This window comes from Triturus cristatus, chromosome 6 (assembly GCF_964204655.1).
Source record: "Triturus cristatus chromosome 6, aTriCri1.1, whole genome shotgun sequence".
NCBI classification, from domain to species: Eukaryota; Metazoa; Chordata; class Amphibia; order Caudata; family Salamandridae; genus Triturus; species Triturus cristatus.
The window spans coordinates 562,171,641-562,199,043 of NC_140589.1; the positions used below are offsets into that span (position 1 = coordinate 562,171,641).

The 27,403-nt window shown below is 44.6% G+C and overlaps 1 protein-coding gene across 1 annotated transcript in view; it reads left to right on the forward strand.

The window, feature by feature from the left end:
* Window positions 1-27,403, forward strand: part of LOC146817397 (dynein axonemal heavy chain 5-like) — a 1,608,734-nt gene that overhangs the window by 1,534,495 nt on the left and 46,836 nt on the right. Inside the window, exon 102 of the mRNA XM_085609634.1 lies at window positions 18,105-18,253. Within this exon, the coding sequence (XP_085465760.1) occupies window positions 18,105-18,253 (149 nt within the window). The remainder of the gene's footprint in view (window positions 1-18,104; window positions 18,254-27,403) is intronic.

Consider the following 27,403-nt stretch of genomic DNA (forward strand, 5'->3'; position numbering starts at 1 on the left):
TCACTACTCATGGTTGTGCTTAAACCTCATGAAGAAGCTTTGATGATGTCGCTCCTCAAAATAATGTCCCTGAGCCTCTAGGTTTCTGCCAGTTTTCTCCCTGTCGTTTATTTGCCCGTATTTTGCCTTAGGTGGTACTAAAAACGAGACATCCACCTACAATTTTATGTTGATTTAAATTTCATCATCACCCTGGTCAGTCTGGTTTTCTGCCTGCTAGAGGGACTGAGGTGATGCATGTTCCCTTCAAGGAAGATCTTGTAGGTCTCAGAGTCACACAAGAGTATTGTGGAAATGTGGATTTTCCTGATCAGTTATGTCCCCTATCTTGGACCCCAACGGTTCTATATGCATGTTACAAATACATGTATGTTCCCTCCAGTTCCAGTTTCCAAGACGCAAACATATGTGTGTCTACCGTCGACATGTTCTCTGTCAGATCCGCCATCAATGGGCTGGATATTCAATTCCTAAGTATGAAAAGCCACCGACTTTATATGGCTAAGTTACTCCATTTTTACAGTTCAGGCAAGTAGGCCCGATTCTTTCCTCAAAGCCTTTCCCTGCTCTCTGTCTCTGACAGTTTCAGCTTGAGCTCGCATCTGTATCCATGAACTTTGTCCTACTCCCTGTGCAGCTAACGGTGCCTGCCTCGGCCAGTTTTCGCCTGCCTGCCAAGAAGCTGTATTTCACCTTCGAATTATCTATTTTGCTCTTCAGCCGATGCATTCCTGTCTAGTGATTTAGGTAAACATTTGCTTTAGCTCACAAGCAAAGGACTCAGCCTTTCCGTCCTCTTGCAAGTGATTCATAGCCCTGTTGCCATGGAAAGTTTTCTGCCCCTCGCATCTCATATAGGCACTTAGACGCTTGTACACGCACATACAGTTAGTATAGAATAGATTCTGTCCGAGAGTCCTTCCTTGTGGATAACATAGTTCTCTAAACATAGGATGTTAGATATGATTTGGGATTAGGTTGACTTGACCCCCCAGACTTCTCGTCTCCACATGTAGAGCTAAATGTCAAGTCCCCTTCACCCCCTAGTTGCACGTCAATCACACGTCATGCTGCTGCGCGCGCATCTATGTTAAGTATTATCGTATAGATCCACCTATGTAAGATAATCAGAGCCAATCATGTTTCTTTTTGCTCCTTATTACGCCTAGTTTCGATTACGTATCACTATGTTAATTTATCTTATCAATTGTTACGCCTTTTTGCATTCGTTTCATTGTAAATGTATGACCTATAAAAGTTACTTCTTGTCAATAAAGTATTGTACTTCACTTCCTGAACCCTCGTGGTGACGGAACCTGAAGGCCGCGACTCGAGTCGGCCATTTTGGATGGAATAAAGCCCATTAGAAAAACTCTTATACCACGGATTCTGCCTCTTGTTATTCTGAGCTATTTTACTTTATTTTAAAGATTCCGTATGAAATTCAGTTTAGGTGAAAAGAATATTTACCACATAATGGCGCCCGAACAGGGACACTTTCTCATCTCACGCGCCGGCGGTGCGTTGCAGGCCCGGTCTCCTGCCACAGCTGGACGGACCATAAACGCGTACCAGCAGGATTTCCTGTAAAGCTCCCTCCGGTCAAGCGGGGGCGACTGAGGCTGCGATCAACCCAGACGAGGCGGTGAGAAGTGCGAAGTATCCCGACCAGAGCCTAGCTGAGAGAGCAAGATCCGAGGTATACAGAGGCCCACCAGGTTTTTCGAAATCCCGATGTCCAGAGGGTCCGCTGTCCGCAGTCATCGAGTCCTGTCCATTCTCTGAGGCCTTCCGTTTCAAGGAGCTACTCGGTGAGTACCATCGCCGAGGAGGCGTGTTGACGCGCACATAGGTTGTGCCGGTCAAGACGGATTTGGGTACACAAATCCGGTCTGCACTGTTTAGCAGTGTATATGTACTGTTTAGCAGTATATCAAGTATTCCGAAGTATTCAGTTATTGTCAAGAATTCAGCGTGGTGATTAGTTAGGCAGACTGTCACCATTGTCGGTCATTGTTAAAATGTTTAATGTTTAATGTTTAAAGTGTTCAAATGTCTTGCATATTGTGGTATGAATGATTGTTCATTGTTCACTGTTCATTATTGTGTTTTTCGTATTAAGTGAATTCAAGAGTAAGTATCAGATCAGTTGTCAATATGCCGCTCTTCTCGAAGTTAAGACAGATTACTACCAGAAAAGGGGTGCTTGAAGAAGCAGTTCCTATTCCTCCTAGGGACACTCCAGGGCATTTTATGTACCACAAGCATGGCTTAGATGCCATATTGTTTCTTGATCTATGGGTAGATTATACCAAGGGATTGCCGGAAAGTCAAAGGTGGCCCGCAGCGGGAACCTGGGATGCAGAGTGCATCATGAAAGTGGAGGAAGAGTTATGGAAAAGAAAAGTCAGACAGTCACAGAAAGACGCTGTTGAGTTATGGCGTAAAGAATCTCATAGACGTACAGAAAAAGCACGTAGACAAGAAGAGAGGAGTAAAGAAAGTTCAAATAAAGTTCAAGAAAATCTATTAATTGAGGAAGGTATCCGAGTGAAATCAGAACAAGTAAATAGACAAAGAAATGCTCTTATGAATGGTATGTATCCCCTTCTAGCCGAAGGACTACCTAAGGCTGTTCCAGGGATGCCAAAAGACTTGCCACCCCCATTATTTCCAATTAAGGTACATCAAAAAGGGCATCCCAGAACCGCAGAAGATGTTTTTCTTTCCTCATATCTAGACGACGCAGCTCCCGAGTATGCTAACGCCACACCACATAGACCGTCTGGCGGAGGGGTTCAACGTCAGGATCAGGTATCCGACCCCGTGCAACAGCAAGTCCCGATACAAGCTTCGGCAAGCACATCTGTTTCCGCATCTGTCCCCGCAGTCGATTCTACAGTGGTATCGACACCCATAGTTGCTGTGTCACGTTCAACGAACCCATTCACACCCGACGCCCCAGATGGGGCCACGGGAGGTGCTAGCAGTACCTTTACACCACCCAGAATAAATAAACTTGTCTTTCAAGAGTCAGCGCATTCACGTACACCTAAATTTGTAAGTGAACGTACGCTTAAGGAACTCCTTGTAAATTGTAGATATGACCCGGTGGTTGGTAAAGAGGACGAAATGGTCCTGGCATCATTACGTATCAGGCGAGCCGCAGAGTATTTAGCAAGGTTACCAGGAATGACTACGCATCTAGATAACATATATCATTTTGTTCAAACAGGACGAGATCCAGGATGTATTAACAGAGCTATGGAATTCCAGAAAGTAGAGATACAGGGGGAACTGTTACGTTTCCTCATAAACTGTGTGATCAGAAATCAAGACCGTCCGGGGGTAGACCCGAATGCAATGCTTATTCTTACAAGATGGAGCCAGAATATATCAGAAGGGAGACACGATAAGCAAAATTGTATAATAGCCATGTGCCGAAAAATCCGTAGAGAAATAGAGCGTATTCATGAAGAAAGATTGGGAACAGACGAGTTCGAGCAAGATGAAGTGTCCGAATCAGGGAATTCCGCAAGACAGTCAGAGACCATAGCCTATGTAGGCAGAGGAAGATCCTGTGATAATGCTAGATGTTTTTCTGATCCCATACACTCTGTATGCCCAAATAATAGCAGAACGTATCCGACGCCTGTAATAAATCTGAAGTCTCCTGAACATTTGTTTCAAGCCGCAGATAAAATACTACGAGAACGAAGGGGTTACCACCTCCTCGATTCCATGGATGAGCAAGAATTAGCCAGATCAGCTGTTCACTGGATTGACAGTCCTGAAAAATACGGTGATGAGACCGTAGCACACACGTTTTTTAATCTCAGTGCAGATGAACAACGTTTAGCTGGAATCTATATGATTCAGCAACTCCTTATATTATATAAGAGCCAACATGCTGACCCTGGTCCTTTACCTGATATATTAACGGAACTACTCACGAACAGATGGAGAGGTTCTAGTAACAAGCTAATTAAAGAGATATTAGTGTCACGTAAACAGTATGTCCTTTTTGTAGGTCCGGATTCTCTCTCGCTGCCCCGCAGAGAAAGAACGCCGTACTATATGGATAGACAAAATCCCTTACGAGAAGTGCACCCAATAAAAGGCGAAGACAATGAGTTTCACCGTGTATTTGTTTACACACCCATATCAAAAATGGAATTATTAGAAATGAAGAAAGTAGTACCTAGTCATGACAAAGACCCAGCGGGTTTCCACCGAGAAATTAAAGACATGTTACTAATGGGAGAGTACACCTTTCCTGATATTATGACGATATTAAAGGTGCTTTTGCCTGCTGGCATTTATGAAAAACTGAAAGAAAAAGAGTGGGAAGTGGGAGACCAAAAAATAGACTGGACAGCATTAGCAGAGGAAGAAAGGGCCCGAACTGCAGGTTCAGGGCTCGGGGATAAAGTTAAACTGTTACCAGGTTTACTAGTACAGGTACTGCCACGTTTATTAACTACAAAAAAGGAAGATTGGGGTGCAATTACAGCCTGCAAACAAAAGCAAGATGAAGACACAAGCGATTATTATGCTCGATTTGAAAAATGTTTTGGTATAAACAGTGGTATAAAAGCAAGTAGTGACTCATATCCACATTTATTTGTGACAAAATTAGTGGAAAATGCATTGCCTCCAGTGAAGAATAGAATATTAAAATTCGAGAGTACCTGGCAAAGTAACACTCCGTCACAAATGCTACAAATGTTACAGTATCATCACAATAGAATTAGGGATGAACAAGAACACGAGCATAGACGCATGAAGGATACAAAAATGAAAATGCTAGTTTCTCAGACAGTACCAGCAGATGGTCACAAAAAGGGTGTGACACATTCTGGTGATTCTGCAGTTCCTGTAAAAGGAACCTGCAATTACTGTAAACAACTAGGCCATTATGTACACGATTGTCCAGTCCTGAAACGTAATATAGCTACAGGTATTGCAAAAGAGAGACCACGATTAGTTAGACAAGATCAGAATGAACAAGGAGCTATGCAGCATGGACAGTCCATGCCAGTTCAGCAACAGTCCATGCCAGTTCAGCAACAGTCCATGCCAGCCTCACAGCAGCCCATACAGTTTGTGCCAGCTGCACCACCGTTGCCTGCTACTGCCACACAAACCACAACACGACAAATGTATCAGACTGCACAGTATGAATATCCTGAGTATCAGCGTTACGCATGAACAAGCCTAGAGAGGGAAGTTGACTTACCGCTTATCGAGATTCCTGTAGATCAAGAAGGACCGTATGTACATAGTGAATTATTAGGTCAAGATAGAAAATTCTTACTCGATACAGGGGCAAGTCGAACAACTATAAAACGTAGTGAAGTTCCAGGGGCACCCCTCTCAGGCTCTCAAAATGTTTCCCTTGGTTTTTCAGGAAAACCTATTGTTAATGAAGTATCACAGCCTCTCCCACTTACGATAGGACCTTTGACACGAACTACAGATTTATTGCTTACTAAATCATGCCCAGAAAATCTGTTAGGAATTAAAACTCTGAAAGCACTAGGAGCCATAATATGTTGTTCTCCGGAAGGAGTAAGGTTGTTTTTACGTGATTTTAAAGGTCACTATGTGTCTAGGGACATGGATCCCCGACTACAGACTTTACCAGTACATCTATGGGCACAAGGCCCTACGGATGTTGGCTGCATGAACATTACACCATACCGAGTCACATTGAAAGCAGGAGTGGTACTACCACGAATGCGACAATACAAGTTACCGCATGATGCTGTAGTGGCTTTGCTGAAAATCATTGATGAGCTAATTGCCCAGGGAGTAGTTGTAGAAACAGACTCCAATGTATGTAATTCACCGATAATTCCGATTCTTAAACGAACTGATCCTACTGCCCCACCAGTATACCGATTGGTTATTGATTTGCGTGAACTAAACAAGTGCATTGTACCACAATTTCCTGTGGTCCCTGATATATCATCATTATTGACAGCAATTGATTCCGAAGCAACATTCTTTACTGTAATTGATCTCAAGAATGCCTTTTTCAGCGTCCCAATAGATCCGGAAAGCCAATATTTGTTCGGATTCAGTTTAAATGGGCGCAGCTTTAAATTCTCACGCGCTCCCCAAGGATTCACAGAAAGCCCCAGCATCTACAGCCAAGCACTGAAAAGAGAACTTGACAGTATCCACATGCCAGTCAATACTGCACTGCTTCAATATGTCGATGATCTGCTGATCACCGCGAGAAGCGAACCTGAATGTGAAAAGGCTTCTCTGACAGTTTTACATTTTCTAGCCGACAAGGGGCACAAGGTGTCTCCTTCTAAGCTGCAATTCTGTGTCCAGCGAGTTATTTATCTTGGTCACTCGCTGTCCAAGGAGGGAAGGCAGCTTACACCAGATCGCATCCAGTTAATTGCTAACATGTCAATACCCCAGACACAAAAGGAGGTGCGGGCTTTCATAGGCCTCACTTCATATTGTAGGCAGTGGATCCCTCAGTACGCATTTCTAGCAAAACCACTCATTCAGTTAACCACACAGGAGGCAGCCACATCGACTGTTCTCCCTTGGACTCAGGAACATACACAAGCTTTTGAAAGCCTAAAGGAAGCTTTATGTCAAGCACCTGTTTTAGCAACACCATGTTATAGCAAACATTTTACACTCTTTGTCACAGAACGCGAAGGTACTGCCTTGTCAGTACTCACTCAGGATCAAGCAGGATCACGCAAGCCATGTGCTTATTTTTCCAGTACATTAGATCCCGTAGCTCAGGCTTTGCCTGCATGCCTGAAATCAGTGGCAGCGACAGCTTTAGCAATCAGACAAAGCGATGCCATAGTGTTAGGACATCCATTGACAGTACAAGTACCACATGCAGTAGAGGTTCTTGTGAACCGAACACAAACACAACACTTGACCATAGCAAGACTTACCGGTTATGAACTGACATTGTTTCAACCACACATAGAGATCCGACGGTGTAATACATTGAATCCTGCTACACTATTACCTGTAATTGGAACAGACCCACTAGCTCATGATTGTGTTGAAATCATTGAAATAAAGACGAAACCTAGACAAGACTTGACAGACGTTCCATTGTTAGATCCAGACCTGACGTTGTATGTAGACGGATCGTGCATGAGAACAAGTACAGGAGATTTAGTGGCCGCGTATGCAGTCACAACAGACACTGAAGTTATTGAGACAAATTGTATAGATACTTTGTCAGCCCAAGCAGCAGAACTTATTGCTCTAACACAAGCCTGTATTCAAGCCACGAATAAGAAAGTTAATGTATACACTGACTCACGTTATGCATTCGGAGTTGTACACGACTTCGGCGTGCTGTGGCGAGAGAGAGGTTATTTAACTTCCCATGGTGCCCACATTCAGCACGAACCCCTCATTCATGCCTTGTTAGACGCAATACATCTACCCACTGCTATATCGATTATGAAATGTAAAGCACACACGAAGGTTACTGATATCATTTCTCAAGGCAATGATTTAGCTGACAGAACAGCTAAACAGACTGCTCAGAATCGCACATTAGACATGACAAAGCCAATAGTTCAGACACCAACACAGTGTATGACAATTAAGGATCCCGCACTTGACGTAATTGACATACAGACACATGCTACTGCAGAAGAATTAAAGAAATGGACTGAACTAGGAGGGATCCAGACAGATCAGGGATGGATGACGAAGGAGAAATCTGTATGGTTTCTTCCTGACTCTATGGTCCAAGCCATTATAGCTACAATTCACAGCCCGGCGCATTTAGGAGAAAAAGCTATGCTAGATAGCATTCAACACATTTGGTTCAATAAACATTTACGAGCAGCAGCTAAACAAAAGGTCCGTACCTGTATGATATGTTGTCAGTTCAACCCGGGAAAAAGTGTTCCCGTAGAACAGGGTGGATTCCAGACTCCTGATCATCCTTTTGAAGTGCTCCAAATGGATTATATCCAGATGGAACGATGTCGAGGATTCAAATATGTTCTTGTAGTTGTCTGCGCTCTCTCCCGATGGACTGAGGCGTACCCAGTATCAGATTACACGGCCCGACTACTGCCAAACAGTTAGTTCGAGAATTCTTCCCACGGTACGGGCTACCACGTGTTGTATATTCAGATAACGGCCAGCCTTTCTCATCCGAATTAATGAAACATGTCTCACTTTTGTTGGGATATCAGTGGAAATTCCACTGTGTCCGACACCCCGAGGCAGCAGGTCTCGTGGAACGACATAATCAAATTTTGAAAATCAGATTGTCTAAAATATGTAGGGAGAAAGGTGTTGACTGGATAGTAGCCTTACCAGTTGCACTATTTTACATAAGAATGGTAGCACACTCTCGAACAGGGCTATCCCCGTATGAGGTGATCTTCGGAAGGCCACCAAATATGTGGGGGACGCCTATACCACGTAAAATAACTGATGTTAATTGTAATATGCTGACAGATTACTTGGCTTCCTTGATGTCTGCACTACAATCTTGTCGTTCACAGGTAGCTGCAGCTTTTCCTGACAACACTGAGGTGAAACCCCATGACGTTGCTCCGGGGGATCTGGTGTTTGTGAGGAATTTCGATCGGAAAACCCAATTGGAGCCCAGGTGGAAAACACCGAAGCTAGTCCTGCTGACCACAAGAACAGCCGTGAAAGTGGAGGGCCGCAAGGGATGGATACATTCCAGCCACGTTAAGAAATTTCATGGACTATCCTCGGATATAGACACTGTGCCCTGCACTCCCTCACAGACTGATTCAAAACTTCCCTTTGTTGAAAAGAATGACTCTCAGAATTATAAATTAAAACTTAGGCCCAAACAGTCGAGCAATTTGATTGTTTAAGTCCTCTCCAAGGTGAAGCGGTTGAATTGTCTCTGACATGTATCCCTTGGACCTGAGTAGAGAAAATACCAGAGAAATGTTGAAACGACAGGCGTATTGTAAATCACTGCGTAGCTACTGTGTGAGGACATTATTAATTCTGTTTTTATTGAGTGTTTTAATAATCATTACGAGTGTGATTTTGCACATATATCATCCTATTTCTAGACATGTTTATAATATTACTGCTGAACATTCTTTTAGTGACCTACCGCCACATGAATTATCTTATAGACTTGCGCTGCGCAATAACACCTTCATTAGTATGTTACATCATTCCCATCAGACTAGTAATGCCACCAATTGTTGGGTGTGTGGCCGACTCCCTCCCTATCAGAATAACAAAGGAGTTCTGCCTTTCTTTCCACATCCGTTCACACACAATGGCTCCTGTGGAGCATGGTTTAGTTTACTAAATTCCATAGACCCAGACACAGCAGTTTATCAACAACATTGGATATGGGGAAATCTGAATCTAGTTTTATTCAAAGTCTGTCACCCTAATAAGGAGGGTCACCCCAGTAGAACAGGAACTGATTTAGAAAATGAAGTGTATAAATTAGGTAATTTTACGCCTAATCTTATGATTTTGAATGTCAAATCCGAAGTTGAATTAATTCTGCCCACTATGTCAGTATTTCCAGTTAAGGGTGAATTATGTGTGAGAAAAGTTGGTTCCATACACATGGGCCATAGCAAATGCGTTACTACAGTAGAATATAGTGATCAAGGGAAATCTTCATTTAGAGCTTCTCGCCATTCTTACTTTATATGTGGTCAGACGGCATATATGCGTCTGCCTCTAGATTGGGATGGTACCTGTTACATAGCATTCCTTTTGCCACCTGTTTTCCTAGCTCCCCCTGATTATTATCGAAATGTTCATTTAGTACACAAAAGAGAGCGGAGGGATCTCCCAGTTGTCGATTATACTGAGACGGCATGGGACAAGTATGTAGATTTCAATAAAGGTATCTTTCCCTATATAGGTACAATATCAAATAGTAAGCTGATACGCAGACTCACCAAGACTCTTGAAGCTGTAGTAAACGAGACTATAGCCGCCCTAGGCAATCTGACAGAGGAACAATCAGTGATGAGAATTGTTGTTCTCCAGAATCGTCTTGTCCTTGACGTCATCCTGGCCGATAGGGGCGGAGCTTGCAGGGTCATCGGATCCAGCTGCTGCATATTCATACCAGAAAATTCGCCATCTGTATATAAAGCTATAACACGCCTTCATAAGATTGTAAGCCAGATACACGAGAATACAGGCACTTGGACGTGGTCCGGGTGGTTTTGGAGTGTGATATCAGCCTGGGGATGGAGAGTTCTATCCTTCCTAGGTATTGGCCTTCTTATGCTCTTCAGTTGTTGTTTATGCCTACAATGTGGACCAGCGATTTGTGGTCTGTGTGCCACATCATGCATTCCATATCAAAGTTCTCGTTCAAAATGCCGGAAAAAGAAGGAAGAAGAAATGATGCTCCATGAGCAAATCGATGGAATGATGAAGATTGATATCTCTTGAAGGGCAAGTAGGGGACAAGGAGGGAATGTGGAAATGTGGATTTTCCTGATCAGTTATGTCCCCTATCTTGGACCCCAACGGTTCTATATGCATGTTACAAATACATGTATGTTCCCTCCAGTTCCAGTTTCCAAGACGCAAACATATGTGTGTCTACCGTCGACATGTTCTCTGTCAGATCCGCCATCAATGGGCTGGATATTCAATTCCTAAGTATGAAAAGCCACCGACTTTATATGGCTAAGTTACTCCATTTTTACAGTTCAGGCAAGTAGGCCCGATTCTTTCCTCAAAGCCTTTCCCTGCTCTCTGTCTCTGACAGTTTCAGCTTGAGCTCGCATCTGTATCCATGAACTTTGTCCTACTCCCTGTGCAGCTAACGGTGCCTGCCTCGGCCAGTTTTCGCCTGCCTGCCAAGAAGCTGTATTTCACCTTCGAATTATCTATTTTGCTCTTCAGCCGATGCATTCCTGTCTAGTGATTTAGGTAAACATTTGCTTTAGCTCACAAGCAAAGGACTCAGCCTTTCCGTCCTCTTGCAAGTGATTCATAGCCCTGTTGCCATGGAAAGTTTTCTGCCCCTCGCATCTCATATAGGCACTTAGACGCTTGTACACGCACATACAGTTAGTATAGAATAGATTCTGTCCGAGAGTCCTTCCTTGTGGATAACATAGTTCTCTAAACATAGGATGTTAGATATGATTTGGGATTAGGTTGACTTGACCCCCCAGACTTCTCGTCTCCACATGTAGAGCTAAATGTCAAGTCCCCTTCACCCCCTAGTTGCACGTCAATCACACGTCATGCTGCTGCGCGCGCATCTATGTTAAGTATTATCGTATAGATCCACCTATGTAAGATAATCAGAGCCAATCATGTTTCTTTTTGCTCCTTATTACGCCTAGTTTCGATTACGTATCACTATGTTAATTTATCTTATCAATTGTTACGCCTTTTTGCATTCGTTTCATTGTAAATGTATGACCTATAAAAGTTACTTCTTGTCAATAAAGTATTGTACTTCACTTCCTGAACCCTCGTGGTGACGGAACCTGAAGGCCGCGACTCGAGTCGGCCATTTTGGATGGAATAAAGCCCATTAGAAAAACTCTTATACCACGGATTCTGCCTCTTGTTATTCTGAGCTATTTTACTTTATTTTAAAGATTCCGTATGAAATTCAGTTTAGGTGAAAAGAATATTTACCACAGTATACTGCTCTTGTTGTGTTGGGCCTGTTTGCACCTGGCAGCCTTTTTCATCCTTGGTCACAGCTCTGGGCTCACACTGTGTTGTAGGAGAGGCCCGGCTGCTCTTTTAAACGGACTATCTAAATAATTTGCACTATTGTGAAACTAGAAGTCATCATGTGAACCATCAGAACGCCTGTCTATTTTTTGCTCATTTTGAGTTTGTTCCCACGTGTGGATTAAAGCAGTGCCTAGATCATGCCCCGTGCATTGAGCAGAATCAGCTAGCAGCAAACCAGATAGCCGAAATAGAAGCCGAGGGAGCAACCTTCTGAATTTCCCTCGAGTTGGGTTGTGGGGACTGAGCTATAAGACGCGACCTTTGACCTCTGTTACATCACCCTGACTGGTGTCAAAACACGTGGTATCACTGGTAGTTATGGGGCTGAGCTACACACTGGGCAAGCAGAAAAAGAGTTTTTAAATCCTTGAGCAAAAAACAGAACACAGAACTTTTAACTGCTGTCAATTACTTCTCTCATACAGAAATCTGCAAACATATGCCCGTTTACAGACCTAGTTCTGATTTTTTATATTTAAGGTCAGAATATATTTGAACTGAAAACAGCTGAATAAATGTATCTGAAATTTCATTAACAACCAATGTAATGGCCTAATTGATGTGTTGATCTTGGAGGTCAACAGCAGTCAGTCTAGCATCTCAGGAAGATAATAGCATAAATAATAACCTTGCTCACTTTGAGTGCATCAGTTGTGTGTGGCAATTTTGGTATGCCTGTTGGACGAAATTGTTTGATCTAGGGCAAATAATAGTTTCCATATACTCTTTTCCCTTATTTGTCATTCTGCGAGAACTTTAAGATAGGTTCAGGACAGGAAAAGAGCACTAAGAACGTACTCCCCAAGGACTATCAAACTTTTAACACATCCTCGATTGATGTAAAACATCCTGCAGTCACTAGGATGTATTTTTTTTCTACTTACAGCACATTGGTCAAATCCATTTGAATGCCACGCCCTTCTCATTGCATCCCCCTCCAGAATTCCTGTTAATTGGCATCCCGCACTAGCATAGTATAGGAAGCAGGACAGACATCTGAAATGCAGGGCAATCCTGCAAATATATGATGATTCTTCACCTTATTTTTGGCCAAGTAGGTGGGGGCTTACCAATATTTTTTTTGTGGTCTTTTATATACATTTTGATGTAAATATGGAATGATTGATAACAGGCATGAATAGCCACCTGATACAAAAAGGTAAAAGCTCAGGCACCATTTCATTAAAGAGCATCAAGAGACTGTTTAAATCGCAGAGGTTACAAAGTCTAACCAGCTTGGCAACCCATCTGATTTAAGTTACCTAATCTGTTGTGTGCTTGTTTCAACCATGCAAGAATTGAGCTTTTGGCTGTCTCGTTGAAGCGCTCAAGAGAATTTGTATATATGATCCTCATTCGCTGGCTCATATTAAAATATGTATCACAGTCACATGTTAGTCATTAGAGCAGACTGCCCTTCATTGCAGGCTTCCTTAAAATATGTTTCCTAATAAGTTGTTAGTCGACTCATTGAAGTATCCAAGAGCTGCCACTGCTGCTAAGTGGGTTCGTGTCATGCCTGATACCTTCAGCCAGTCCTGAGTAGTGATCTTGGCTAAAAAGCCAGGGCTGGCCGAAGGGTCACACGTGACAAGAGCCCACTTGACAGCTATGAATAGCACTGGCATATAAACACCATGCACACAGACCTGAATATAATATTTCAATAAGTTTCAGATTAGCAGTGATATAATAGCAGAAGGAATCAGAAAGAGTTAATAATAACACGTCCTCCCAAAGTTTGGGAAACTTGTAGTCCTTTCACAGCAAGTGTTGTCAAGTTCTGAGACATGTTTTAAGCCATAAGGGGACCAAGAATAATACTAACATCTAGCCTCAAGTAAACATGTGTTAATTGCACTTTTATTTGGTAATTTAAGGATAATGTCCAACATCACAGAGTAAGAACTACTAAACATTTAAACAGCGTATGAACCCTACACAACGAAGATACAGAACCCTCCCTTTGTGTATGAATGGTTTCACACATGAGAGAAGTGTTGTATAGTGCCATGCTTTAGGAATACCTGTAAGCCAATTAAGGAACAACAGACCTTTTTTTTTTTACAGCAGCATGTGGCATGCTAGGTCTGTTAGGCACATGCATATAATGAGAAAATAGAAACTACAAGTCCCAGAATACAAAATCTTATTGGTTAAAGTGGCTTAACTCTATTCAGCCTGTTACACATGGCATGAGCCTGGGACAAATTGGGCAATGGATAAATGCAAATGGGGAGAGTATTTGTGAGATGGCGGAGAGATCAATACCAATGGGAAGGAATAAATAAATATAAGATGGAGCATATATATTGCGAAGAATGACCGTTGTATTGCCGAATTACCAAATGTGCAAAACACAATGTGCAGCTGCACCCTGAAATATGCAAAAACCAATGTGCTGCAGCACCGTTAAATATGCAAAACCAATGTGCAGCAGCACCCTAAAATATGCAAAACCAATGTGTAGCTGCCCCTTTAACACAATCAAACAGAATAAGAGTTGTTTTGCAAATCCCAAAAGAAATTAAATGTCATTCATGGATTAATTCCTCTAATTCCATGATAACATAAACGTATAGGAGAAAAATTAACAAATCCTTCAATTATGAACTACTCTGACAGCAAAAGTGGTAAGTCGCAAAAATGCAATGCCTAATCTTCTGAAAACAGTTCAACAGGTGCTGTAAACCTTTTTCTTGTACATGTTACTGTGTCACTGTCACATGTTTGCTTCTTAGCTGTAATGCTTTCCCTTTTAGGCCCTGTTCTTTCAAAGAACCCCAAGGCAAATCTGATAAATAACACATGGTCACTAAGGTATAAGAAGACATTGTTATTTGCCAAAGGTCACACAGTTTGTTCAAGTGGGACAGCCAGGATTCAAAGCACAGACTTTCTGATGAAAAGGCTGCAGCTTGAACAGTATATAATTGGGCGGCAGCTACTAATGCTGTCTGTTATCTGCCAAGACCAGTCCAGCTGCAGGCCTGCCAGTAAACCACCAAATGAAAACTCACTTCCGCAAAATATAATCACAAAGTAGTAGCCTATAACACACAAAAAGAACAGCCATTAAAAAAAGCGTTTGGGCACCCTCATAAGTTATTCATTTATTTCACAAATGAGAGAAATTAGTTCAATTGTGCAAGGAAAAGCCAGATCAGACAACACTGACCTCAGCCTTCAAGCATCCTGTGTCCATGTCCACGAAGCCTCGCCTTTGGTCAAAGCCTCCTGGCATCTGGCAGGATTCTTTAAATAGCACATCTTTGCACATCTTTGCTGATTGCCCCTGCTTGTGTGCCCCAACCCTCCCATCTTCTCCAGGCTAGATATCCCTGCCATGCACTACTGTCCAAATTCAGAAAACAGATACATGGAATGTGCTTTTATCTCTCGCAGTCCTATGGAAGGTGACTGTATGCAGGCCGGTACGATTGAATGGTCTTGAGCAGACACAGTGAGTGTGTGAAATGGTAGCATATCATCTCCATGGGGGCCGTGACCCCATCACTTTATTTCCTAGAGAGTTGATTTCCTGCAACCCCCATAAAGACAGTGCCACTGCTGATATCAACACTAACACCAAGCAGTTAATCACCAAATACTCATCAATCGCCTGTCCGAAATGGGGGTCACAGGCAAAGTCTCCAATATACTTAGATCCTACCTAACTGACAGAACAAACTATAGTGATGGGAGAACATAAATCTCACCCTTACCCCCTGCCATGCGGGGTGCCCCAGGGATCTTCAATATCTCCAACTTTGTTCAATGTCTATGTTACCCCCATGGCCAAACTCATATGCTCTCACTACTTTACTGCCATTTCTTATGCAGATGACACTCAAATAGTGGTGTCTCTATCTTCAAAGCCTGAGGACGTGGAAACCAAATTTAACGATTGTATGGTTCACATTATCAGGTGGCTGCGTGATAACTGCTTAAAGTTGAATACAGACAAAAACGAAGTGGTATTGTTTGGTAAGGATCTCCTTCTGGAACTCCTCCTGGTGGCCGGAAGCAGCTGGGCCTTGCCCATTGCCAGTAAAAGAGGTAAAAAACCTTGCCGTCACTTTAGATGACCACGGATCATTATCTGATCAGGTACTGCATCACCGCATCGTGCTCCTTTGAATATATGTCTTTACATCGCAGATTTTACTCCGCAATGCAAACACAACACGGTCGTTACAACGACCGTGTTGTCACATCGCACTACCTTAACAACGCAAGTCGTTACAACGACTTGCACAAGATGGCGCGCTGGACTTAGGAATAGTATGATTTACTATTCCAACTCCAGTGTGTGCAACACTAGGGAAAGTGTTGGAATAATAAATCATACTGTTCCTTATCCTAGAGCGCCATCTAGCGCAAGTCGTTGTAACGACTTACGTTGTAAAGGTAGTGCGTTGTGACAACACTGTCGTTGTAATGACCGGGTTGTGTTTGCATCGCCGAGTAAAATCCGCAAAGTAAACGTTGTTTCCCGCTTCTTTACCCTGAAGATTCTACGAAAAAGTTTACCTTCCATTCATATGGATCTTAGGAAAACAGTCATCATTGCTCTGGTGCTAGCAAAAATTGATTACTGCAACGCCCTCTACTTAGGGGCAAACAAGAGGACTATATGCAAGCAGCAAAAACTACAAAATGGAGCTGCACGACTACTGCTTAAGATTCCCAAATTCAGTCCTGTATCCCAAAGTATTCAAGACCTGCATTGGCTCCCAGTCCAGGCAAGGATCCAATTCAAGTCAAAGTGCATTGTGCACAAGACACTGCACGGGGATGGTCCTGCCTATCTCAGTAAGCATATCAGACAGCACGTCTTACCACGCAATCTCAGGTCATCGTCGGCCTCTCTACTCATTGTTCCCAGGGTGAAGACCGTAAAATGGGGCAGAAGTTTCTTCCATCTGGCCCATAAACTATGGAACACACTGCCCATCAGTCTTAGAAATCAAACCAACAGACAATTGTTTAGAAAATCGTTAAAAACATGGCTTTTTGCCTCAAAACCGTAGTCATTACCATCCCCCTCTAGTCTAGATCAATGACAGCTAGCTCTAAGAAGCCTCGGCATACATGCGCTTTACAAAACCTTTCATTTCATTGTCATAAGAAACAGGCTGTTTGCCTGGAGCATGGCCTCTGTCACATTTCTTTACCTATTTGATATTTAGAGGTTATTGGAATATTTAGAGTAGCAGAACAACCAGTGTTCCCTATGGCCGATCTCTGGCCATTCATTGCACCCTAAGTACACTAGCTCAGGCTTCATTAGCTCAAGGGCCCTATTACCCATACAGTGCACTTTCCCTGTTTGCGCCATGGTGCACCTTAAAACAAGTGTGCCAGACGCAAACAGGGAAAGTGTCCCATATTATGGTGAATGCTCTGCCGTTAGAGCAGCCGCAACTCATGCCGCCCTGGGGGCAGCTGATTCAAGAGAAATACGGAGCGGCTGCTTCAAAGCTGCTCCGTGTTTCACAGTGCATGCGGCAACCCGCCAGCACTTTTAAAAGGGGATTCAGACCCCCTTGCAGGCGGGTACAGTGATTGATTACACCTGCCTGCAAGGGGATGTCTGGCGGGTCCATGGGCCCTTTTCTCCCCTCCAAAAGGCTGCCTTTAGGAGGCACACTGAAAGTGCTACACCTTTTTGTGTCGCACTGAAAGTTTCACTTCCTAAGGGGATGTATGCCTCTGCGCCCACATCCATAATACAACGCAGGCGCAGAAGCAAAGTGCATCTCTCATCTGCATGGTGTCACATCCTCATGCAAATGAGGGAACACCCTCTAATGATAGCGCTAGCGCTAAATGTGCACCAGTGCTATGTTTATTACAGAAGGGGCTGCAAAAGCATCTGGGGCCCCTTCTGTAATGTCAAAGTGCCCCAGGGGCGCACAGAGCGTGCACACAATGCCCATTGCACCCCTGGGGCAATCGCTATAATACGACCCTTGGAACATTCCATATTTACATTGACAGAAAAGCTATTGTTGAGTTATAATTTTTTACAGAACACACTTTGTGCAATATATTTTTCTTTTCAGTTTTCCTCCAATCATTTTTATTTTCTATTGCTGACCTTTTTCATGCAGTACAGTGATCTTCTAATTCCTAAAACAGTATACCCCTCTTCCCATTTGTTTATTTGCTGTTTAGTTACATATTCTTGATGGCACTAATAATGTCTCGTCTGTTTTTATCACTGTTATTTGGGTAAGGGAGCTGTTACAAGCTGACTATTTTGGACACAGGAAATGTAGAGAGCTTTGTTGTAATTTTACTTATCTGTGAAAGGGTTAACAGAAATGTAATACTTGTCCTTATAGATCGGACGCCATTGGCCCATCACCAGCCTGTTGCCAGATTTCACATTACTCAACCTGGAAATGGAAGTCTCCTGAGACAAATGTCAGTTACGGAGATGTGGGAAATTTGCTGCACCCTCCTACCCAAAGTGCCCAGGGGGTGGAGCCGGGTAAGTCATACACATTCTTAAAATGACACCTAACTGGGCATCAATCTTTTTCTCCCACTGGAAAAACAAAGACCCTCTAAAGTATGTTTACTGCAAAAAGACGATTGGACATTTTCTGTATCAGGCATATCTTCAGTTAGATCCATTGTCCATACTGATTACAGATCCGTGTGTATAAAGACACAGTTTAACCACTGGAATTATAATTATGTGCACCGATACACCTGCAACAAGAGATGAAAGCAGGTCAGCACAGGACTGATTGTAAGATGCATGCACCTCACCCATGAACTCTAGAGACTGTGGCTGGATAAGGATGGATGCAGGATTTCACCATGAATGATTGGACATTGAACACCTATGCTGGGTGTCACAGCTGTGCTGTCTTGTGTAGGCCATCAACCAAATGCAGAGGTGTGGGCTTGTCCAATTGAAATGTTGGCACCGTTTCCTCCCAGTGGAGATGATGTTCTTCGAAAATTCATCAGTTTAAAAAAATGTATCTTTATTGGCATCTTTGTTATCATAACTTGCATTATATACAACACCGATGACACTTCTTGTTACATTTCCTGTAGACACATAAAACATGATATATAGCAATGCTGTAGAGTAGAATTAGAAGTCGTGAGTATTTATCAATGTACTGATATATGAGGCCCGTTTAGTGACCAATGTGTCTCCCCCACATTGTTCATTGGATCAACAGATCTCCACTGTTTGTGTGCCCCTAGTGTTTAATGTCTGCTAATTATGGGGTGTCATTTTCACATTGAGATTTCCTCCAGTCGGGGGTGAAATGCTGTATTGCCATCTAATATTCTCGTTCACATGAACGCAACACATATACCCCTAAAGAGGTATAAACTCATTTAACACAACTAACGCAGGTTAGGAGGTGCGGAATCTGTTTAGTAATCAATTATAAGGGGGCAGGAGGGCTCGTAGGGTGGTGCCCGGTCAGTGTTTGTCTGGCCCACGGCCTTGTCCGGTACATGTATGTGGTCCTTCCCGTACCACCCAGGGGGAAGGGGAGTGGGGAAGAAATAAGAGGGAGAAAGAAGAAAGAAGAAGAAAAGAGAGGGGGTGAGGGGACAATCATACATTGCACAGCTGCCATAGTCTAACCTATCCCAACTCTAGTGTTCCCAATGTCTCTGTCCGCAGAAGGCTCACTGTCTTCTCCTGAGCTATTGGGTTTGCTCCCAGGCAAACAAAGCCTTCCTCCAAAGGTCAGCAATTGGATGTTGGCGTATGCCCTTTAATTCTTCCCTGCTGAGAGCTCTTCCCTCAGCTACAGCCCATCTAGCCCCTTCTTGGGCCCGATTCACAGAACTAACTTAAGACACCTAAACTTACTACCATTTTGGTATTCACAGAAGGCACTTACTCATTTTGGATTCCAGAGAAGGCACTTACTCATTTCGGTATTCACAGAAGTTAGGAGTCCTAACTTTACTACTCCTAAACTGAGAAAAATCCTAACTTTAAGACTTTCGGTCTTCACAGAAGGCATTTAGGAGTCCTAACTTTAGTACTCCTAAACTGAGAAAAATCCTAACTTTAAGACTTTCGGTATTCACAGAAGGCATTTAGGAGTCCTACAGTTAGGAGTCCTAACTTTACTACTTGTAAACTGAGAAAAATCCTAACTTTAAGACTTTCGGTATTCACAGAAGGCATTTGGGAGTCCTAAAGTTAGGACTCCTAACTTCTGTGAATACCGAAATGAGTAAGTGCCTTCTGTGAATACCAAAATGGTAGTAAGTTTAGGATTTTGTCTTAAGTTAGTTCTGTGAATCGGGCCCCTTGTGTCCAGGTGTGAATCTGGGGCACAACATGTGACTTCCATGTTACCGCAATGCGTCTCTTGGCCAATGCCAGGGCCAAGTCTATAAATCTATTCCCCACTTTGCGCTTAGGGATTCTGGGGAATTGGCCAAGCAGACAGACTTCTATTGTTAGAGTAAGTGTGTGCCCCAGCACAGCCTTGATCTCATCTAACACCGCCTGCCAGAAATGCTGTAGCCTCCCACAGCCCCAAGTCATCTTATCAAAATCCACGTCTAAGTGATTGCACCACGGGCAGCTCTTTAATTCTCACCCAAAGGCAACAAAAAGACAATGAGGTGTCATATAGGACATGTGTATATAACTAAATTGGATTTATTTTAGTTGGGTTTTGCGCTGTATTTTCTTAGGGGATTCCAACACTCTGCCCCATTCAGCTCTCTATCTAAGAGTCTCTCCCATTTGCCCCATAGTTTCAGCAGTGGGGTTAATGACACCTCAATAAGAGATGCATAAAACCATTTCATTTGATGACCCGCTGTACCCAGTGTGACCAAAGAGTGGAGCACCGCATGTGTTTCTGGTTCGTCCTTGTTCGCACCCCACACACACCCAAATGTCGGTACTAGCACCTCGTAAGTTAGAAACTGACTCGGCGAAAGTCCACACCCATCCACCAATTCTGCAAAAGGGAGTATGAGTTTATCTTGATAACAGTACCCAACCTGCTCAATCCCAGCCTCTGTCCAGGGTGCCAGCTGCTCAGTCCCAAAGATCGACTATGGTTCACTGTATGGGAGTCCCACCAATGGTAGTAATGAAGGCGTAGGCGCTGTCCTGGCTCCATCAAGTAAGTCCCCTTTTGGTTAACTTCCTCCAACCATTGGGGTATCCGTTGCAACTGTGTTACTAGCTGATAGAATGTAAAGTCTGGCACCCCCAGTCTCCCATCCCTCATGGGGCTTCGGAGGATTTGCAATGACATTCTATGACTCCCGTCTCCCCAGACCAGATCTCGCACCAGCGCATCCAGCAGGTGAAACCAACCCGCAGGCTTCAACACTGGCAAGTTGTCAAAAAAATAAAAAAGGTGAGGCAGCATGACCATTTTGGTCAGATAGACCCTGGCCATCAAAGGAAGCCAAAGGGAGCTCCAGAAGGGCACACTGGAGCGGAGTGAGCGTGGGTTAGCTGGAACCTACATCGTATAACAGGCACTATGCGTTCAACTTCCTTATGACCTTTATCACCTTTATAATATTCATTGCTTTTGCAGTGGGTATTGGAATGGGATCATTCCTTTATGGTCTAGACCATTGTACACTTTTGAGGGTTTTTACCACCGCATACTATATGTTGCATTGAATCCGACTGTACTTATTGATGTGTTTTTCCTAACCAAGCCAATCGAAGCATGTACAAATTCCTTCATCGTCCTTTGAAAATGACTGTGTGTATTCATATGTATCAAGATACTTTATGATAAAACGCTAAATAAAGTTTAAAAAAAAAAGAGCGGAGTGAGCGGAGGGCCATATCTAAGTTGCCCTCCTTTAGATCATCCAACGAGTGAAAAATCCAAGTTCTCAGGGTCTAGGGAGGGGGCCAACCACTCAAAACAAATATGTTTTGTGTTGGTTGTCCCGGAGGCCCGACAGTGCCCCAAAGTCGTCCAATAGACGGAAGGCAGTATCAGCCCCCCCACCGCATCGCCCAGGTAGATTAGTAATTCATCTGCATATAGGGAGATGCCATGGGTTCTACCGCCCAACGTCAGACTCAGGCCCTCCCCCTTCCATCTAAAAAGTGCAGCCAATGGCTTTCTTGCCAGTACAAACATCAGTGGGGACAAGGGACACACCTGTTGTGTGCCACACGTTATCGCGTACTGCAGTGAGATAATCTTATTTGTCTTAACTCGTGCCGTGGGATGGGTGTACAGTAGTCTTACCCATTTCACCAAGCCCTCCTCTAGCCCCAGTCGTCGCATGACTTCAAGAAGGTATTCCCAGCTCACAGTATCAAACGCCTTTTCCAAATCAACTGATAAAAAGGCACCCTGCGGGAAAGATCCAACTTCCAAATGGTAGAGTACTGAATATAATCTGCTCAGGTTATAAAATGAGTTACGGGAGGGGAGGAACCCGTTTTGTTCAGGGTGTATCAACTGGGTCATGTAGGGGAGTAATCTTAATGCCAGGATTTTGCTCAATATCTTAAAATTGGTGTTGAGCATAGACAGGGGTCTGAAGTCAGTTACCCCAACTTCAGGACCGGACTTTTGGGGAAGCGGGATCACCAAAGTGTTCTGTGTGGAACCTGGCAAGTGTCACAGTTATAGGGCCTCATTGTACATAAGCACGAGTTAAGGGGCTAGTGCATCTACATACTTTATGTAAAATTCTACCAGGAGGCCACCAGCACCTGGAGTTTGACCACCAACCATCGAAGAAATGGCAGCCTGGATCTCCTGCGTCGTAATGGGGCCACCCAGTTCCTCGGCTATCTGATCATCCATAGTGTAAAGGCACAGAGAGGCCAGGAAAGCACAAAGCTCTTCCAGTGGGGCCGCCCAGGGGGCGGTGTTAACTGCTCATAGTACCTTTGAGAAAGGCCATTAAACCTGTCTTGGTCGAAATTCAGTTGTGTCAGTGGCGGACTGGACACAAGTAATTGGGGAACCCTGGGTCTCTAGCCTAACTAGCCATGCCAGATGACGACCGGCCTGCCCCTCCTCGCTCTGTACTCTATCCATTTATGCCCTGTAGTCATGGGATTGAAGTAATTCAAGGGCCTCATCATATCTTTTACGTGTGGCGAGTAGCCTTGTAGGTGCATGTGATCCCGTGCCCTGTATATTGTCTAACACATGCAGGTCGTCCTACATGGCCAGCAGCTCCTGATGTAGTTCCATCCATATCCCAATCGTTTGTCCCATACAGTGTCCGTTCACCACCACCTTGAATGCTTCCCACTCCACTAGCACCGAGGACGCCGAGCGCGCATTGTCAACAAAATACATATCCACTACGGACTGTAACGCTTCCGTAAAGGTCGCGTCTTCCAGTGACAGGGGGCTGAGTCACCACACACGGACAGGGGATCTTTGCCCACATGGTTGGTACGACAGTAACATAGGACCATGGTCTGAGAAAGTCCAACCTAAGTACTCAGTGTGCCTGATGGAGTACTCCCTGTCCCCTGTGTGTTGGAGCCTCCAAATATCTTGTAAGTCCCTGTGTGCCATCCACTCCCGCAACCCCACCGCTGTCTCATGACGTATACTGTGTTGTGTTAGCATTCATGTAGCTATTACATATTGATCGCTATTGCAAATGTGTGTGTGTCCAGCTTTTCGTAAAGTTGTGCAGGCAAAAGTTAGCATGTGTGACACCATTTTCTTTTCTGGAGTTGCCATGTTATGCTGTAAGAAGAACTCGGCCTCTGTGCCCCCGCTCTTTGCTTGCTTCAGCAGAAGCTGCTGTTCAGAAAGTTCCCTTATCTCATCCAAGGTTGAAACCCAGATGCACTAAGAGAATAGTTTATTCAGCTTTGCATGCCTATCCCTGGACATAGTTATGCTCCCACACTAGAGAGAGCTGAGACCGAGTAAGATGGCCTTGGCAGCCTGATAACGTGCACCCATTCTGCAGGTGGTAGCCCATCCCTCAGTGCCTTCTTCATTCAGTTTTCTACCCACGCAGTATTTTTCCATCAGGAGCGGGGTTTTGAGAGGTGTTGGAAGGCTTATTTTGTGTTATCCAGTGTTCTGAGGCCAGTCCCTCGACAGCTATCCCATGAGGCTGGTCAGACCGGGCTCCGCTGCAGTTTATTTACTAATAAAGGTGTTATATTGTATTCTCCACTGTTATCCAGACTCTTCATTTTTGGGAAGGCCGAGAGGTGGTCGCGAGTGTCTGGGGTGGGCCATTTCAGGTCACTTCCTTCATGTGCTTGTGCCCCCAGAAGTGAGGGGGGGGGGGTGAGGGGAGGACCGGTCCATCACCACATCAGCCACACAGTTGAGGTCTCTACCTAGTATCACATGTCCCACTGTGATGTCAGCTAAATGCGAAAAGAGGGAGGTCAGGTACGACATTTGGTCCTGATTAGGTGCGTAAAGGCACCCTAGTTTGATCTCCTGGCCCAATAGTCTCCCGGTAAGGAGAACATATCTACCCTCTCTATCAACTAAAGTGTGTGTTGCCTCGAAAGGGACTCCTGGCCAGATCCATATCAGTGCACCCTGGGCGTAAGCCGAGAATTTGGCAGCGAATATCTGCCCCCTCCATCACCTGCGCAACCTCTCTAGTTCCCCCTGGATGAGGTGGGACTCCTGTAAGAACGCTATATGTACACCTCGGCGCTTCAAATAGTTATGTATGTTGTGACGTTTAGAGATGGATCCCATCCCCCTAATATTCCAAGTGAGAAATTTCAGGTCTTGGTGATGTATTGGCATCTCATGAATCCTCCCCCCCAGTTCCCCCCACCCAACTCATTAAGAAAAGAAAAGGAATTGTCCCCTCTGCGTAGTGAACAAAATAAATCAAAAACAACTGGTCCCAACAGACAACAACTCCCCATTCCCAGAGTATACTGGCAACGGCCATCTGCCCAAACTGGAAATATACCTTCATGAAAACAGATAGAGGCCCAAACCTGTCACAGTAGGGGCCTACAGGGGGTTTGTGGCCGTCCAATCAAGGCCCCGTGATATACAGTGCATCACTATAAGGAATGTCTTGGTGCGAAGCAGTACCTCATGCACCGGCCTCAGTGTTCATCCAGCCATGAGGGGCCTATCATGGCTTCAAAATGAGGGCTAGTCCCTCCAGGTACTTCGGAGGGACTAGCGATCTATCATATAATATTGTCTGCTGCCCTCGTGATTATCACTGGTTGTTCAAGACTGGCCTTGTCAGAGGAATATGTGTCCAATCCCTCAGTCCCCTTCATAGAGCGTGACTCTGCCCCCGGGGGGGGAGCCACCCTCCCAGACAATTTCGGCCACTGCCTGCAGCGCCGCCTCTCTTTCCCTCTCCGTCTGTGAGGGGCTCGGTTTCTTCGTTACTGTGCGCCCAGGTCTGTGTTTAGTTTGCTTCCTGAGCCTACGGCCTTCTGTTGTGGACTGGGTCTTCTGCGTCGCCCGGGGGGTTTCAGTACGATATGACTCTATCCATTCCCAGGCCTCCTTGGGGTCATCACAGAAGTAGGTCTTGCCGTCTAGAGCAATTCGAAACCCAGCAGGAAACAAGAGAGAATATTGAAGGCCTTCTTCTCTTAGTGCTTTCTTCACCTCCAGGAACGAGGCGCACTTCCGTTGGACTTCCTAGGTGTAATCCAGGAACAAAGAGACTTCAATATTATTAACCACAAAGAGGTCATCTGTCCGAGCTTTCTGCAGCAGGATGTCTCTATCCCGATAATGAAACAGCCCGGCCACATCTGGTCGGGGGGGCGCACCGGCGCCGGCGGGCGGGCTGGCACTCGGTGGGCCCTTTCAAGGGTGTAAAATGAAGTCAAGGCGCCTGGGGCCACCACTGTACTGAGCCACAATTCCATGTATGTCACCATGTAGCTATTTTCAATCCCTTCCGGCAAACCAAGGATTCTTACATTCTTGCACCGGCTACGGCCTTCACCGGCCTCTGCCCTTTGGTCCAGAGTCCAGATCCTTTCTGTAAGGTCCACTACGTGCTGCGTAAGGGCTTTTAGCATTGAGGATAGTTCCTCGAGTCCCGACTCCACCACCTTCACCCTCTCATTTAGCTTTTGATGTTCTGCATGAAGGAGCCCCAAAACCACAGATACAGTGCTGATATCTTGGTGTAGCGTCGCTTTGGTGTCTGAAATTGCCTCCAGTATCTTAGATAATTATTGTTGGATGAGATCCACTTTTGACTGGGTTCCTGGGTTGTCCCATGCTTGGTCTTGCAGGTCCTCTTCTTGTTCAGGAGCTGTCCCTGTTTGTTTTGCCTTTGCTTTATCCATCGCAGCAGCTTTCAACGGGATGTAGACTGTGCATGAGGGAGGAGGCAGCACTCACTCTAGAAGGCGACAGCGGAGGCCGGGCACCCCCAGTGCGTCGAGGTCCCACGGCCCCCACCCCAAGATGCCCTCGACTTGGGTGGAGAACCGAATGGGCAGCGGAAGGTATTTCTCTACTACCCCTACCTGCAGCGTACAAGCACCAGTCCAGATCAGGATCCTCGCCCACGTGTGGCTCTTATTCCATAATTCCGGGGACACAAACTATCCAACACGCGGCCACCCTGTTCACGGCCACTAGTCCGATCATCTCTATGTTCCTCCCACTGTGCAGGCTCCCAAAGCACCACAGAGGTAATCAATGTTCTAGGGGCACCACACCCCCACCTCCAGGAGACATATAGCGGGCCCTGGCTTCTCTGCCTCGCCCCGCCCCACCGCAGTGCCTCTAATCTCCAAACCGGGCCATGAGATCTGAAGACCCTCAATGTCTGGCACTTCGCAGCCCCCGAGTGCCTTCTCATTAATTGCACCCCTTGTCACAGTGAGGAAATATTACTTGGAGTTCACGGGGGGAGGGGGTCTGCCCCACAAATGGCATCCCTCTCCGCGATACACTCTCCCACTGGGCACACTCTCTTTTGATTTATGCGGGCCCGTGCCCATCAGCACAAGACCTTGAATCCTTATGTGGTGTTTCAGAGTTTTCTGTAGCCTATGGTGTTTAACTTCTCTGAGGACCACTGATAAATGCGAAGGGCGAGGAAGCAGGACTTACTGGTGTCTACTATGTGAAGAACATCATGCAAAAATCTTAATTTGCAGAATGTCAAATATAAAATATTTAATGTCACAAAAACAAATTGCCTAAAACCATATTGCCGACCTGTAAAAATGAAGAACAAATGTCCCATTACCAGGGCCAATGAAATTATGTGGCAGAAGAGGACTACATTTTGTGACAGGGTAGACTAAATTATGCGGCAAGAAAAGACAAAGTATTTGGCTAATTGTTTGATAGTATTACTTATTTAGTTTGCCAGTTTTACTCATGTTAACAGTCTGGACAAATGTTTCACCCCATTAGTACTGATGTAACATCCAAATACAGCACTAAACAACAGATAAGTGACTAGTCAACCTCTGAATAGGGTCTTCCAATGTGCAGCAACATGTGCTGCTGCTGCAGCATTTTTATTAACTTTTGATCTGTTGGAGCCACAAATGTTTTTTTCTTTAAATCTACAAATTACGCATCAGATGATAGATTATGTGGCACATGTGGCAAATCCACAATTATGCAGAAAATACTACATACACAAGAGCTCATAACTCCAGTGGCCCTGCCAATTTAGTGATGGCAAAAAA